Source organism: Archocentrus centrarchus, chromosome 1 (assembly GCF_007364275.1).
Source record: "Archocentrus centrarchus isolate MPI-CPG fArcCen1 chromosome 1, fArcCen1, whole genome shotgun sequence".
Taxonomy (NCBI): Eukaryota; Metazoa; Chordata; class Actinopteri; order Cichliformes; family Cichlidae; genus Archocentrus; species Archocentrus centrarchus.
In genome coordinates this window covers 10,073,289-10,087,039 of record NC_044346.1, presented here as the reverse complement: position 1 = coordinate 10,087,039, position 13,751 = coordinate 10,073,289, and the positions used below count along the sequence as shown (strand labels likewise).

At 40.0% G+C, this 13,751-nt stretch overlaps 1 protein-coding gene across 1 annotated transcript in view; it reads right to left on the bottom strand.

The window, feature by feature from the left end:
* Positions 1–672: 672 nt before the first annotated feature.
* Positions 673–13,751, bottom strand: part of LOC115784450 (collagen alpha-1(XI) chain-like) — a 42,783-nt gene continuing 29,704 nt past the window's right edge. Inside the window, exons 51-67 of the mRNA XM_030735670.1 lie at positions 13,624–13,731; positions 11,932–11,985; positions 11,275–11,328; positions 11,132–11,185; positions 10,774–10,827; positions 10,583–10,690; positions 10,441–10,494; positions 9,811–9,864; positions 9,626–9,733; positions 7,634–7,687; positions 7,483–7,518; positions 6,936–6,989; positions 6,433–6,778; positions 6,222–6,334; positions 5,987–6,055; positions 1,631–1,864; positions 673–1,547 (exon numbers count right to left, since the gene is read on the bottom strand). Of these exons, the coding sequence (XP_030591530.1) occupies positions 1,401–1,547; positions 1,631–1,864; positions 5,987–6,055; positions 6,222–6,334; positions 6,433–6,778; positions 6,936–6,989; positions 7,483–7,518; positions 7,634–7,687; positions 9,626–9,733; positions 9,811–9,864; positions 10,441–10,494; positions 10,583–10,690; positions 10,774–10,827; positions 11,132–11,185; positions 11,275–11,328; positions 11,932–11,985; positions 13,624–13,731 (1,701 nt within the window). The 3' untranslated portion in view covers positions 673–1,400. The remainder of the gene's footprint in view (positions 1,548–1,630; positions 1,865–5,986; positions 6,056–6,221; positions 6,335–6,432; positions 6,779–6,935; positions 6,990–7,482; positions 7,519–7,633; positions 7,688–9,625; positions 9,734–9,810; positions 9,865–10,440; positions 10,495–10,582; positions 10,691–10,773; positions 10,828–11,131; positions 11,186–11,274; positions 11,329–11,931; positions 11,986–13,623; positions 13,732–13,751) is intronic.

The following is a 13,751-nucleotide window of genomic DNA, read 5'->3' as shown; positions in this document are numbered from 1 at the left end:
TCACAACTGGACTTGTTGCACAGGTGACATCCTATCTCGGTGCCACGCTGGAATTCACTGAGCTCCTGAGAGCGACCCATTCTTTCACAAATGTTTGTAGAAGCAGTCTGCATGCCTAGGTGCTTGGTTTATACACCTGTGGCCATGGAAGAGATTGGAACACCTGAATTCAATGATGTGGATGGTTTAGTGAATACTTTAGTGTATCTTGTTAGTATATCTAGTAAATGTTGCAATATTTCTCTGCAGACCAAAGTAGTAGAATAACCAGACCTAAAGCAAGTATACCTAAGAGTTACTTTCTAGTTGGAAAGCTGCTCCTGAAATTGGCTTTGTTAAGCAAACAGATTTGTAAGGGAAGTCTACGTTCGGGTTTTTGGCTCCTGCTGTGGCTGGCGCACTCTGCTATCTGACGAGGAAACTCAACTGCAGGATTATTATACAAATACTCAGCGGTGAGTTACTTTTTGTTTTCTCTACCCCAAAAACGTAGGCGTCCCTGCTCTTAAAGGTGCCACCCAACAGTGACAGCAAACCAGGAGAGGCAACCGTGTCAGCTGAGGTGTGTTATGTAATGCGTTCAAGGTAACATGAGTTACACATTCAATAAAACAAAATTTTATCATATTAACTTAAATGTACATTATGTACTTTTATTAAAATATGTTAATCACTTCCCCACACATATATGCATAGAAAGATCTTGAGGCAATCACACACCACAGTTTGTCAAGCAGAAACAAAATTATAAAACATGGCTTCACAATGTTAAAAAAAAAAAAAATGCACTGCCCCAGTTCCCATTTTTAAAAAAATGTACTCCAGAAGGAGCTACATAATAGCACCATGATGAATTACACTCCAATATACATCACATAACAGATTGGTATAACAACAAAATTACAACAATGGACAAAAATAACACAACAAATTGAGGTTTGATGACAATGCTGAAGAACATGGTGAATAAATGTTGCAGAAACACAGCGTTTTACAGTTTTCAGATGGCAGCATGTTTCTGTGTGACTACGTATGGATGGGATTTGAGTGCATAAATCAATATTTTTATGAACAGAAGGACACGAATGAAACTGTGAGAGCACCACTTACTCCTTCAAAAAGAAAACGGGGAAAAAAAATGACTGTCGCCGAGGGGTTGTTAACAATCAATGCATGTATGTAATTCACTTGATAACAGCATGAGAGTCCACAGTGAGGATGTATGAGAGGAATGTGTGAATGAAGGACAGAGTAGGTAAACGAGTGTGTGTATAAAAGGAGGAACAGTGTTGTAGGTATATCAACTTATAAATATGTGGTTTTTGAATGTAGTTTTTTTTTCCCTGCATGTAATAAAATGTTCATGGCTCTTTGTCCCTTTAAATTACTCCCTGACAGGGTTAACCATTGTAACAGACCGGGCCAACTTCGAAACCAAATTTCTGGTTCCTGTTTCCAAAATCGGACACCGCTACGTCGACGATTGGAAGCGTGTTGGACAGCGGAGCGTCAAATTCCAAAACTGTCCTCTCCTGCCCTGAGCGTGTCTGGAGCAGACAAAGACAATCAAACAGTCAAAAAGTAAATAAATAAAATAATTCATTAATAAGTTATCCTCTGGGTTACTCACCTGACACCCGTCATATAATGCAGAGATGTAATGTGTGTTCTCGTGCGTCAGCTCTTCCCCGTCGCTGCCTCTGAAGCGCAGTGCGTATTCGTGGTTGTAGGTGGCGGTGTGCAGCCAGGCGGCAGAGTTAAGGCAGTGGTACGTGAAGGTCTGCTTGGCTGTGGCACTCAGCAGCTTCAGGAAGGTCAACTGGACAATGTGGACTGAAACGCCATCTGACCCGGAGTAGGAAAACTGGAGCCCCAAGATCACACTGACTCATTAACAACACCATACAATATCCAAAAAAGCAGACAAGAAGTACACAGAAAGATGTTTAATACTGCTGTAAGCATGAGCATTCTAACATGGGAGGAATGGGTCACCAATTCGGGCTGATACCAGACTAGTGGACTTCCTGTTTTTGCTTTATTATTTTAGCCTCTGAAATTTCTCACTTAGGCTCGAAGTACAAGCAACAAGTTGCCAACCGAGTAGGGCTGCAGCCATCGATTATTTTAGTAATCGAGTATTCTATCAGCTATTCCATCAATTAATGGAGTAATTGGATATTAAATAATTTTGTCTTTTTTATGAGCAAGAATAAACATTTAAAAAAGAAGCAGCACGGGTCTTTTCAATGAACTGCTCATTCGTTTCTATTTTAGAAATTGCAACATTTGTAAGAGTTTTAACTGAATACAACATTGCAATACAAGAAAACCAAGCCTTTTCAAAGTATTTTTTTAAAGAAATAATTTCTTAAATGCAAAAATAAATAATTACAAGTACAGTAATGTCAAATACAATAAAGTATACATACAACCTAAACTAAGGCATATAATAAAATAGCCTTTACTCTGTCTTCTTGGAAGGCTTTCGCACATCAGTAGAGTTCTGTCTGGCTCCTGGGTGAGGTAAATTTAGCATGTGTGTGTGTGTGTTTAAGTGTGCTGGTGAATGAATGTGAGGTTGTAAGTCTTTAAAGGAACATAAAGAAAAGCGAGCGTATCAACTTTCTCAGAAATGAGGTCTGTCCTGTGCTTTGATGCAACGTTTCCTGTTGCAGAAAACAGACGTTCTGATGGTGTACATGTTATATAATTAATGTTAATAATAATTCAGTGTCCAACCCAACAGCCCCAAGTCAGTGGCTCAGAGTTTTATTGGCCCCATGTATATTTTAATTGGCCTACGAAAAAAAAAGCTTTTATTTTTATATCTCTCACTATAAACACAATTTAATTAAATTTATATTAATCTGTGAAAAAGCACATATCACAACGTCCAGTTAGCTTCAACATTAAAAAATAAGGTTGTATACTCTTTGGTAAATTGCTGGTGTGTACCAGCCGAAGGAAACAGATGTTTATGATAAGTTAATGTAATTTATCATGAAAATCACCTAAGACTTCATGCTTCATCCTCTGGGGATTATGGATACATTTGTATCAAATCAAATAACAATCCAAAGGCTTGAGACATTTCACTGTAAGGTTGAAATGCTGTTGGTATTAGAGGTCAAGTCAGTGATTCCCAGGTTAGTAGGATTCATCCTTGGAGAACATGCACAGCTATATAAACGTTCATAGAAATCTGATATTGCCGTTCCTACAGCCACTCTGCTCATTTGTCCTGATGAAACAGTTCAGCGTCACAAAGTTGGGTCATCATGCCAATTAGCTTCGTTTTTTTTTTAAATCCCATATTATGTTATATTTTTTTTTAAATTTTTATAACAGCATGTTTTTCCAAGTCTGCGACCGTCTGCATTAATTCTAAACTCGTAAAGCTAAAAATGGAGCAGCACCTGCGTCCCTCCAGGCCACAGCAGTCCAACTGCCGGAGCAACATACTTTCAGTTTTTTCTCACCTGAACCTTCCCTCACAAAAACCTCCTTTTAAAAAAACAGAGTATTTCATTTTCTTCTCATTAATGGTGCAACAAACACGGACCGCAGACTTATTCTGTCGTCACTTGCAGAGTTTCAATAGTCGCTCTCTTTCCACTCTTTTTGCAGCGCATGCTGCCTGTTCTGCTGTTAACTACTGGGCTTGTTTTCTTTTACATGGCGTGATAAGTACTAACTATTATTTTTAAAACATTATGCTTATTTTTGCAGTTGGTCATCAAGGACACAAACCCATTCAGGCTTTATTAGCTTTTAATGGAGCCAATTTTGTCCATGAAAACAGCCAGCCAAGGTGAACACACACAGGCTTTAAATGCAGTTCGTATTACAAATGCCATGCACCTGTCTGCTACACAGACAGAGGAAATATTTTATTATTGAAAGGGTCACTGTCCCTCATATCCAACCGGAAAACACACATGGCCCCCATGGATGTTTCTGAAAGGTTAGATTTGACTTTTAAAGAGTCTTAAATTTCAGGATTTTTTTTCAGCTGGTCACAAATTGGTTTGCTGCACCACGCCATGGTTCCTTAGGTGAGCCGAGTGCGATGAAATATCTTGCAGCCGGAGTGTATTTCCTCTCCATCTTAAGCACAGTGGGCGGACATGGGCACAGGATTTCTGGAGAATTTGGAACTATTTCTCAGCAGGAGTTTAAAGCCATCTGTGCCTTTTTACTCTTTTAAAGCTGAATTATGAAGTTATGGATAATGACAAATCTCACAAAAAAGGATCTATTTTTTTTTATGGCCCATGCAGTGTGTACAGTCCACACAATCACATGCTTTGGGCTGCACGTCTGCAGAGGAGTATTCATCCACCTTCACAGATTTGGTCTTATGATGAAATGTGCATCACTCTGAAGCTTGCAGACATGCAGAATGCATGAACTGGCCTTTGGTTAGTGACACATTTCCTGGTGTGCACATCACTGATACGATTGCTGCCAAAGTCTAAATTCAGATGGTTTGGTATTACTCATAAAAACCGTAAGACACCTCAGGCCAGATTTATTAGGTTGGGCAAAATAACATGATGCCACAACTGTAAAAATGCACAGACAGAGTATTGCAAAATATTATTAACTATCCCTTCTTATAAACCTTAAATCTGTGTGAAACAGCGGACCTGTATGACCTGTAGAAGACATTTACGATCAGATCCAGAGCCATCTCTGTGTTAATGGTAAATGGACTGGTTCTTATACAGTATAGCGCTTTTCCACATGCTTTCCACATGCTTCATTCACCCATTCACACAAGCACTTCTTTCTAAGCTTAAGTGCTTTCTATCTAACATTCACACACATTCATATTCCGACGGTTGCATCAGAGAGCAACTTGGGGTTCAGTATCTTGCCCAAAGATACTTTGGCATGCAGACTGTTTGATTGTTTGGGGGGGTTGGGGGTGCACTCCACTGTGAGGCTGCAGGTACTTATTAGGCAGCACGGTGGTGCCACGGTTAACATTGTTAAGAAGGTCCTAGGTTTGTTTCCATAGGCTGTCTGAATTCTCTGTGTGGGGTTTGCATGTTCTCCCTGTGCTTGCGTGAGTTCTCCTTCCACTTCCTCTCACAGTCCGAAGACATGCATGTGAGCGTGAATGGTTGTCTGTCTCTGTGTGTTAGCCCTGTGATTGACTGGCGACCTGTCCAGGATGTACCCTGCTTTTCACCCTGTGCCAGCTGGGCTTGGCTGTCTGAAACACTGTAAAACACTGTAAACTAATCTGCGCACTGTAAAAGTTACTTGGCTGGTTCTAAAACAAGTTGCATCATTGTAGGCATCTTGTACCCCCCCCCCCCCCCGACGCTCTGCGTTAACTTCAGTTCAGGTTTGGCTGTTTTGATAAAAATACCAGGATTACTGAGAACCAGAAATATGTGGGGCTCGGGTCTAAACATGCAGGGTGAGGACTCAGTGAAGAGTTACACAGCCAAAGCTTTGGCACCCGGCTCACATCTTTGAGCCATCTGCCTCCCTCATTCTTATAACTAACTTGTTCTCTCCCTGTTATTACAAATAAATCAACTCTCCTAGATAAGACTATCCCAACCAGATCAGGTGTTAAAATAAGACGTGCTTTATTTCAGCATTAAATTTAGCTCAATGTGGTGTTGCAAACTTTAATAAATCATGTTTGTGTGATTCATTTAAATGTTACCCTCTCAAAATTTCATGCTTCAGAAGGGAAACCCCTGCAAATACTTATGCAATAAAGCCAGCCACAAAAACTCCTTTCAGTTGCAAACTGACACTGTGCCTCTTTAATACCAACGGTCGCTTTTTAATGCCAAAAAACAGGATTTTGTGCTGGCACAGACTGTTAGTAAATCTGGCCCTAAGTGCCTTTGCTTTAACAATATTTCATAAAATTCAGAGTTTACTTTAAAGGTTTGTAAGTAGCATTCACCCAAATGTGTGGAGTACAAAAATACATGCATTAATGATCAAACTGTACCTGTTTTCCTTTCCTGAATTCACTGTACCATCTGCCAGGCTTTTCCCCTTTCCAGGATGCTAATTTTACCTGATGACAGACAAACAAAATAATCATCTCCAAATTCACAGAGTCAGCAAGCTGATGATAACTTATTGATGTTTACATCATTCAGAGTTTGATATGGTCTCCTGTTTGTTTTGAACATTAATCACATTGCTTCAAATAGCACAGTGTGTTATTTATGTAAACTAACCGACTGGAACTTCTTGTCAGGGTGCAGACACGTCTCTCCCTGTGCAGTGAAGTTGCAAAACACCTTGAAGGAGTCTCTGTGGCAACCCTGGTTGGGATCTATCCAGTATTCACCTGGATGGAGAGAGACAAAAAGAGGAGCTCAGAGGGGCCGAGGCCAGGCACAGCACAGCTGCTCAACAGATGGCCAAAAACATAAACTGATGAAGTACCATTGGGGAGATCTGGGTGGAGGAGCCAGAGCTCTTTGCAGGTGCGGGCAGGGCTGTGGTATGTCCCTTGCGGGGTACGCAGACCTTCTACTTCCACTTTCATAGAGGACAGAGATGCAAACACCTCCTCCATGCCTTGGCCCTTCTTCTCCTTCATCTGGCTGTCCTGCTCTGCTTGGTCTCCTTGCATCAGTTCTTCTTCCTCTCCTCCATCTATGGCCTTCTCCGCCTCCTCCTCCTCCTCCTCAACTTCTTCATTTTCAAGTGCAGCACCATCCACCCAGCTGTCAGTTCTCCTTCTTCTGCCTCGTTGTGGCAGAGGGGCCACCCCAGCTGCTGGCAGTCCCTGGGAGGAGAGTAGATGAAGAGACAAACAGTTAAGGAGAAGAAGTGATTGAAGTAGACAAACAAAAAACAAAAAAAACAGAGTCAAGATGCACACAGCTCAATGGAAAATGTAAACAAAGCTCATAAGGTTCTTTAATGTATTAAATTGTACTCACTGGGGGTCCTGGGGATCCTACTGGCCCAGTGTCTCCTCTGGGACCAATTGGACCCTAAATAAAAAGCAAAATTATCAGTTTTTGGGTTTTCGTAATGAGTAGTTATAGCATAATATAACACTCATTTTATATATATATATATATGGTAAATGGTAAATGGACTAGTTCTTATATAGCGCTTTTCTACTCAGTCAGAGCACTCAAAGCGCTTATACAACCTGTTTGCATTCACCCATGCACTCCCATTCATACAAGCACTTCCATTTTTATGAAGCTAAGTGCTTTTAATTACCTAACATTCACTCACATTCATACTCCGACAGAACGGTCGGAGAGCAACTTGGGGTTAAGTATCTTGCCCAAGGATACATTGGCATGTAGCCCGGAGTAGCCAGGATTCGAACCGCTGACCTTCCGATCAGTAGGTGACCTGCTCTACCTACTGAGCTACAGCCACCCCATATATATATATACACACACACACACACACACACACACATAGAACTGAATGATTCAGTCCAGTGAAATGATGAACCTCAAAAGTTACCTGGTTTCCTTTAGAGCCCTTTAGACCAATTGCACCCTGTGAGAGAGTGAAAGAGGAGAAACACAAATGCAGAATGAACGCTGTTCCAGAAATCCCCAGTGCTGTGTTGTATATTTATAGGTCATGTATTAAAATGATCCTGTATACTCACAGACAGACCCGTAGGACCAGGAGGACCAGGAGGACCTGGTGGACCAACTGGGCCCTGATATTACACAGTGAGATGAACAGTTAGTAGACTATTAGAATAATACTGGAAATCATAAGCTTGGAATTAATACCATATTTTATATACCATATTTGTGCACAGCTTTTAGGTGTAGCTTTTACTTTGAAGGTGAACTGTCTTTGTTTCTAGTTTGCTTCGATATGCTTGTTTGATTTTCACTGTACATGTTGGTTCATAGATCTAGCTGATGCTTCCCTACGCTGAATTGAATAACCTGTCATCATCCAAAATAACAAGAGTAAGAGTTAGAAGCAGGAAATACTCCCTAAAATGGCTCATCTCCTTAAACAGCATGAAGAACTGCAAATTAATCATATGTCATACACGATTAAAAAAAGATGAAAACTAACTATATGTCATCAAACTTTTCTAACCTATTTCCCCTGCCCATAATTTTCCAAGGCCAACCATAGTTGGTATGTTTTGTGAGGCAAATCATTGCTTATTTCTCTAATGTAATCTAATTACATCTCAGCAAATGTAGTCAGTATATTCTATAACCATGGCTGGAAGAGTCTCTTTAAACATTTCTTTTTGCTTGATTGTTTGATGTCTGTATCACTCAAATAATATCACACCTTAGTTCACCTTCATAAGATCAAATAGATTAATTATAAGATTCAAATACATGTACATCCCAAATAAATTGCAGCAATAGAACATCAGTAAGTGTTCACTAACACATGTCCACACTGCATTATTATGGCTTCTCTTCATTGGCTCCCTGTTAAATCTGGAATTTAATTTCAAATCCTTCTTCTTACATACAAGGGCTTGAATAATCAGGTCCCATCTTATCTTAAAGACAGAGGAGAGAGAGAGTGTTGCGGGGCCAGTTCAAGCAGTGGTACTTGTGTGGACATCGTGCTACTTCCACTGTGGAGGGTGTGTGGTCTGTAGGCCAACAAAAGATGTGCTCTGGGTCTCCAGAGGTGTGGGTTGTCTGTAGGGTTTGTGTTGTGTTTGACAGTTCCTGTTAGCGGTATCCCTTCTTTTCTGTTCTCCCCTTGCAGGATAGGTGGCGTCTCCCATTTGGAGATTGTTTTGTGTTGTGGCTCGTTTTTGGCATTTTTCTTATAAATTAACATTATTTATTTCACAGACGATTTTGTTTTCTTGGTTTATTTTCTTGATCGTATATTGCTCCCTTGCCCCCTAGACCCAGGGGATGTAACACCCTGAACCATCCCTTAGTTATGCTGCAATAGGCCTAGGCTGCTTTTATACCGCACTCTGCATTTAATCACTAGTCATTATAAATCTCTGTCTCTCTTCCACAGCATGTCTTTTGTCCTGTCTCTCTCCCCTCAGCCCCAACCGGTCACAGCAGATAGCTGCCCCTCCCTGAGCCTGGTTCTGCTGGAGGTTCCTTCCTGTTAAAAGGAAGTTTTTCCTTCCCACTTTCACCAAGTGCTTGCTCATAGGGGGTTGTTTTGACTGTTGGGTTTTCTATGTAATTTTTGTAGGGTCTTTACCTTACAATATAAAGCGCCTTGAGGCAACTGTTAAATAAAATTGAATTGAATTGAACTTAAAATTAAAATGATACAATGCTTTTATAAGGTGCATGAATAATAATAAAAAAAAAGTCATTTTATCCCATTAGTAGGTAGCTGTTAGGTAACATTGTCACATGATGATATCTGATATAGATAAGAACCTTCAGGAGCCTAAAACGTTCCTTCTTCACACTAATAAAACTAGACAATTGAAACTTCTTTACCCACTCTATCAAAACAGACTCTAAAGCCATTGTTTGTAGCAAACTTTACACTTTACATGTCATCATGAACCTAAAACTGTGACAGCAGACTTTAGGTCTGTGATTTGATATTGGACTTTCACGACAACATGACACAACTCTGCACAGCTTGTATTGTTTGCATGGTTGGAGTGTGAGTGTTTTTTAAGCACCTCATCTCCTTTGGGACCCTGAAGTCCCTGGTTTCCAGGTAGCCCTCTGTCACCCTTCTCTCCAATGTCTCCTGGTGGTCCTATCAGACCTATTACACCACCGTGACCCTACAAAGATATCATGAATGAGGTCAGAGAAAAGTCACAGGCCAATGTGAATGTTTGTGAGTACAGTATGAATGCACCTTGTCTCCCTTCTTGCCGGGGTCTCCCTTCAGTCCTGGTATACCTGGTGGACCCTGAGGAGATGAAGTGATGATGACAAACAGACACATGAATGGTACATATAAGGTCGTCCTCCACACACACAAAAATTGCCATAAAAATAAAATCTTGTTTTTTCTCTTCAGGGAAATGTAATTTATTCTCAAAGGTTAGAAAATAAGGTCAATACTCCTTTCTTATCTTTTTGCCAAATATAAGGCTCAAAGGGAACAAAATCTGCTTTCCTACACATATAAATCTAACTAATTAACACTACTCCTATACACAGCTTGTCAGTTTTTGTAATTGGTTAAATAAATCAAAATATAACTTTCTATTAAAGGAGCTAACAGCATGCTAAAAGATTTTGTTTTTGTTTTTACATTTAGAAAGAGCAGGTCTAGCTGTCTCACCTTCTCGACAGGCTTTCATGCAAAGCTGAGCTAAGGGTTTTACTCATATGTACAACACAGATACACGAGTCCGGTTATTCTTCTCGTTTAACTATAGTCTAGAATAAAACCTGTTTTGCAAAAACATCAAACTGTGGCTTCAATACAATTCAGAAATGTGATTTTGTCTCAGATTTGCTATCTGATAGGTCATCGTACCATGGGACCTGGTGGTCCTGTCTGGCCTGGCGGGCCATTTAAACCCTGCTCCCCCTGAAAAAAGACAGACAGAGAAATGAATGAACCATCATATATTTCATGCTTTGCACTTTCATTCTGTGCTTTTCCTAAATTAACTCACTGCGGGCCCGGGGATCCCTCTCAGACCCTGGGGACCAGGCTTGCCAGGATGCCCCTGGGCACCCACAGGGCCCGTCTTCCCAATGGGACCCTCCAATCCGGGAGTACCCTGCAGTGACAAGAAGAAAGTCAGTTTTCAGTCGCTGTGAGTATTTAGAAGTTATTATTGAAAGCCTTGTTTCAAACTCTCACCTTCGCTCCTTTCAGGCCTGCATTTCCTTCCTTTCCTAGTTTCCCCATGTGGCCCTGAAGAACAACATTTTAAAACATTTTAACCTGAATCTGTCATCCAGGTGCAATCATGCACAAACACACACACACACACACACACACACACACACACACACACACACACACACACACACACACACACACACACACACACACACACACACACACGCACACACACACAGTGAGAATGCATTAGGAAAAAAATACTCTCAACCTCTGCCTAACAGCAGAAGAACTCTTAATCTTCAGCTTTAACAGTAAGTAGAAATGTAGGTTTCTGAGCGCAGAAAATAGTACATCATAACAAAAACAGACTGACTCTTCGCCCAGGAGGTCCAGGTGGTCCAGGTTCGCCGGGTGCCCCTGGGGGTCCCTGGGATATTTAAAGAAAGAGGTCAGACGGTCAGTCATTATGTTGTACTTTCTTTCGTATTTATGAATTATAAGCTGTCTACAGCTTACAGGTTTTCCAGGATCTCCTGTGTCTCCTTTGGATCCTGGGAGGCCATCAACACCCTAATGGGGAAGCATAAATTGTGGGCAGAGGAACACTGTAATTTCCCCATTGTGGGATCAATAAAGTATCATCAAAACAGAGCAGCTTTCAAAGCAATAAAATGTAAAAAAAAAAAAAAAAAAAAAAAAAGACTAACTTGATAGAGGACTGGCTGAGAAAACAACAACAATAACAAATATGTTGCATGATGATGATTTTATGTATTATAGTTTCCAGTGGTAATACACCAGTTCTTAAATGAGCACATAAGGACCTTCGTGCCTCCCAAAAATCATGTAAAATATATATTTGCTTGGTGTTTTCAAATTTAGCTTAGATGTAATTTCAAAGTTTGGTTTATTCCACATCTCCCTCTCCATGGGTGCTTGTAAATTTTTAACATTTTAGTTTGAATTAATTTAAATTGCAGGAAACTGCAAGCACAGTGCAACCGAAAAAGATGAAACATTGTGGCGCTTTAGATGAAAAAATAATGTTTTTTTATCCAAGAAAACTCTTTTTGGTCAGACTTTGTTCTGGAAATTGGATGCATCAAACAGAATGTGGATGACAGACGAGCTAGACGAGAAGGAGGAAGAAGAAAAGGAAGAGCAGACACTCACGTTGGGTCCAGGCTCTCCCTGCTGTCCAAGGTCCCCAGTCAGACCTATAGGACCCTGTGTGGCGCGAGGGAGAGGCATTGGTACAGGATTATGTTGTACATCAAGAAGTGTATTTCATAAATGAATCATGTACTGTACTATAGAGACAATATTAGCTACAGAAGCAGTCAACAAAGTATGCAATACTTTTATGTTTTTTTAAGGCAGATTATTTACCCTTTCAGATATTCTGTAGTTAGATAATCTTCATGAAATGTTCTTAAAAATGTTCCCTGACCCGGTTTACCTCACTTATTTGACTTATTTTGATTATTTAACTCTCTTAGAGAGGAAGGAGGGGCAGGATCACATAAGTTTAAACTTCTGCCAACTCCTTTTGAGCATAAAAGTTGAGTTTCTTATATACAGACAATTAATATATTGGGTATTTTGTTTTGTTGAATGTCCATGTATGTCAGTTGTACTGTATTTATTTTTCAAATATTAGAAATAAACCTATCACTAAAGGCCTTAGCTACTAGCTACTACCTAATGGCTCTAGCTAAAGCTAAAGGCTTTAGCTTTAGCTAGTAGCTATCGCTAGCATTCACATTAATAGTTTTTCCTTTAGGCATTTACAGTTTAGTTGGTAATGTTGAGGCAGTGCTTTTGTAGCAAACTTAATAAATTCAACAAAACAGCATAAAAAAATTTTAAAATGTCAGATTTAGGTCAACGGGCCCATTTTAAATGTTATAGTTGCTTAAATTCAGATTTAAATTATACAATTAATCGTGGACCCAAACTATTTAATGTATCACAGCCAGTCAGCAACTCAGCAGCTATCTTAGATCAAATCAGGGTGTTTATTTGAAACATCTGTCTAAGTGAATTTATTTTTTATTTTATTTGTGAATTGAAAATAAAGTCTGCATGTTTAGAGTCACCTGTCAAATCCAATAAAACACATTTAGAAGTTTGATGACTTTGCTGCAAAACAAACAAACATTACAAAAGATGGATGTAACCAGTGAAGTTACCACCCGTAATTAAGTCTAATGCTCAACGACTTCCAAATCCTTTGTGATGAAGTGATTTTGGCTGTGCAGATTAAGGGGGGGTCAAGGGACTCTTTCTCATACATTTTAGAAAACACGCCCCCTGCTGGCCATTGAAAAGAATGCAGGGGACAACTCCCTGTGTTGGTTTCACTTTTCAGAACCGAAAGCTACATCCATCTTATGTATTTCTATGGATTTAAAAGGCATTTTAAATTAAAGTTATAATTTTTCTAAGCATGCAGACAGTTTCACAACATTATGTCATCTGATACAGATTTGTAATTCTTTAGAACAAAATGATGCACCAACAGTCAGTGGAAAACAAACTCAAAAATCAGCTTCAGCAGATTGTCTGGACTGTGTCTATGTGCCTAAATGCACTGAGTTCCTGTCATGTGATTGGCTGATTGGATATTTGTGTTAACTAGCTATTGAACAGGTGTACCTAACAACGTGGCTGGTAAGAGTATATGTACTGCTTTTTCTAGAGGATTAAACAGTACAGTAAGTGAAGTAGGTTAGGGTATCACAACCTGTATTAAAATTCATTGCACAATCAAAGATGTTCATATTGTATTAGTGTGGTTGACTAATATAACAGTAATAAACACTTTTGAATAGCAAAAGGGTTTTTGGTATGAATGTCACTCACAGCATTGCCCTTGGCTCCATCCTCCCCTTGGGTGCCTCTAGCTCCTGGAGGACCAGCTGTTCCTGGAAGACCCGTATCTCCCTTCTCCCCTTGCTCTCCTTTCGCGCCCTAAAATATCAAAGGGAGAG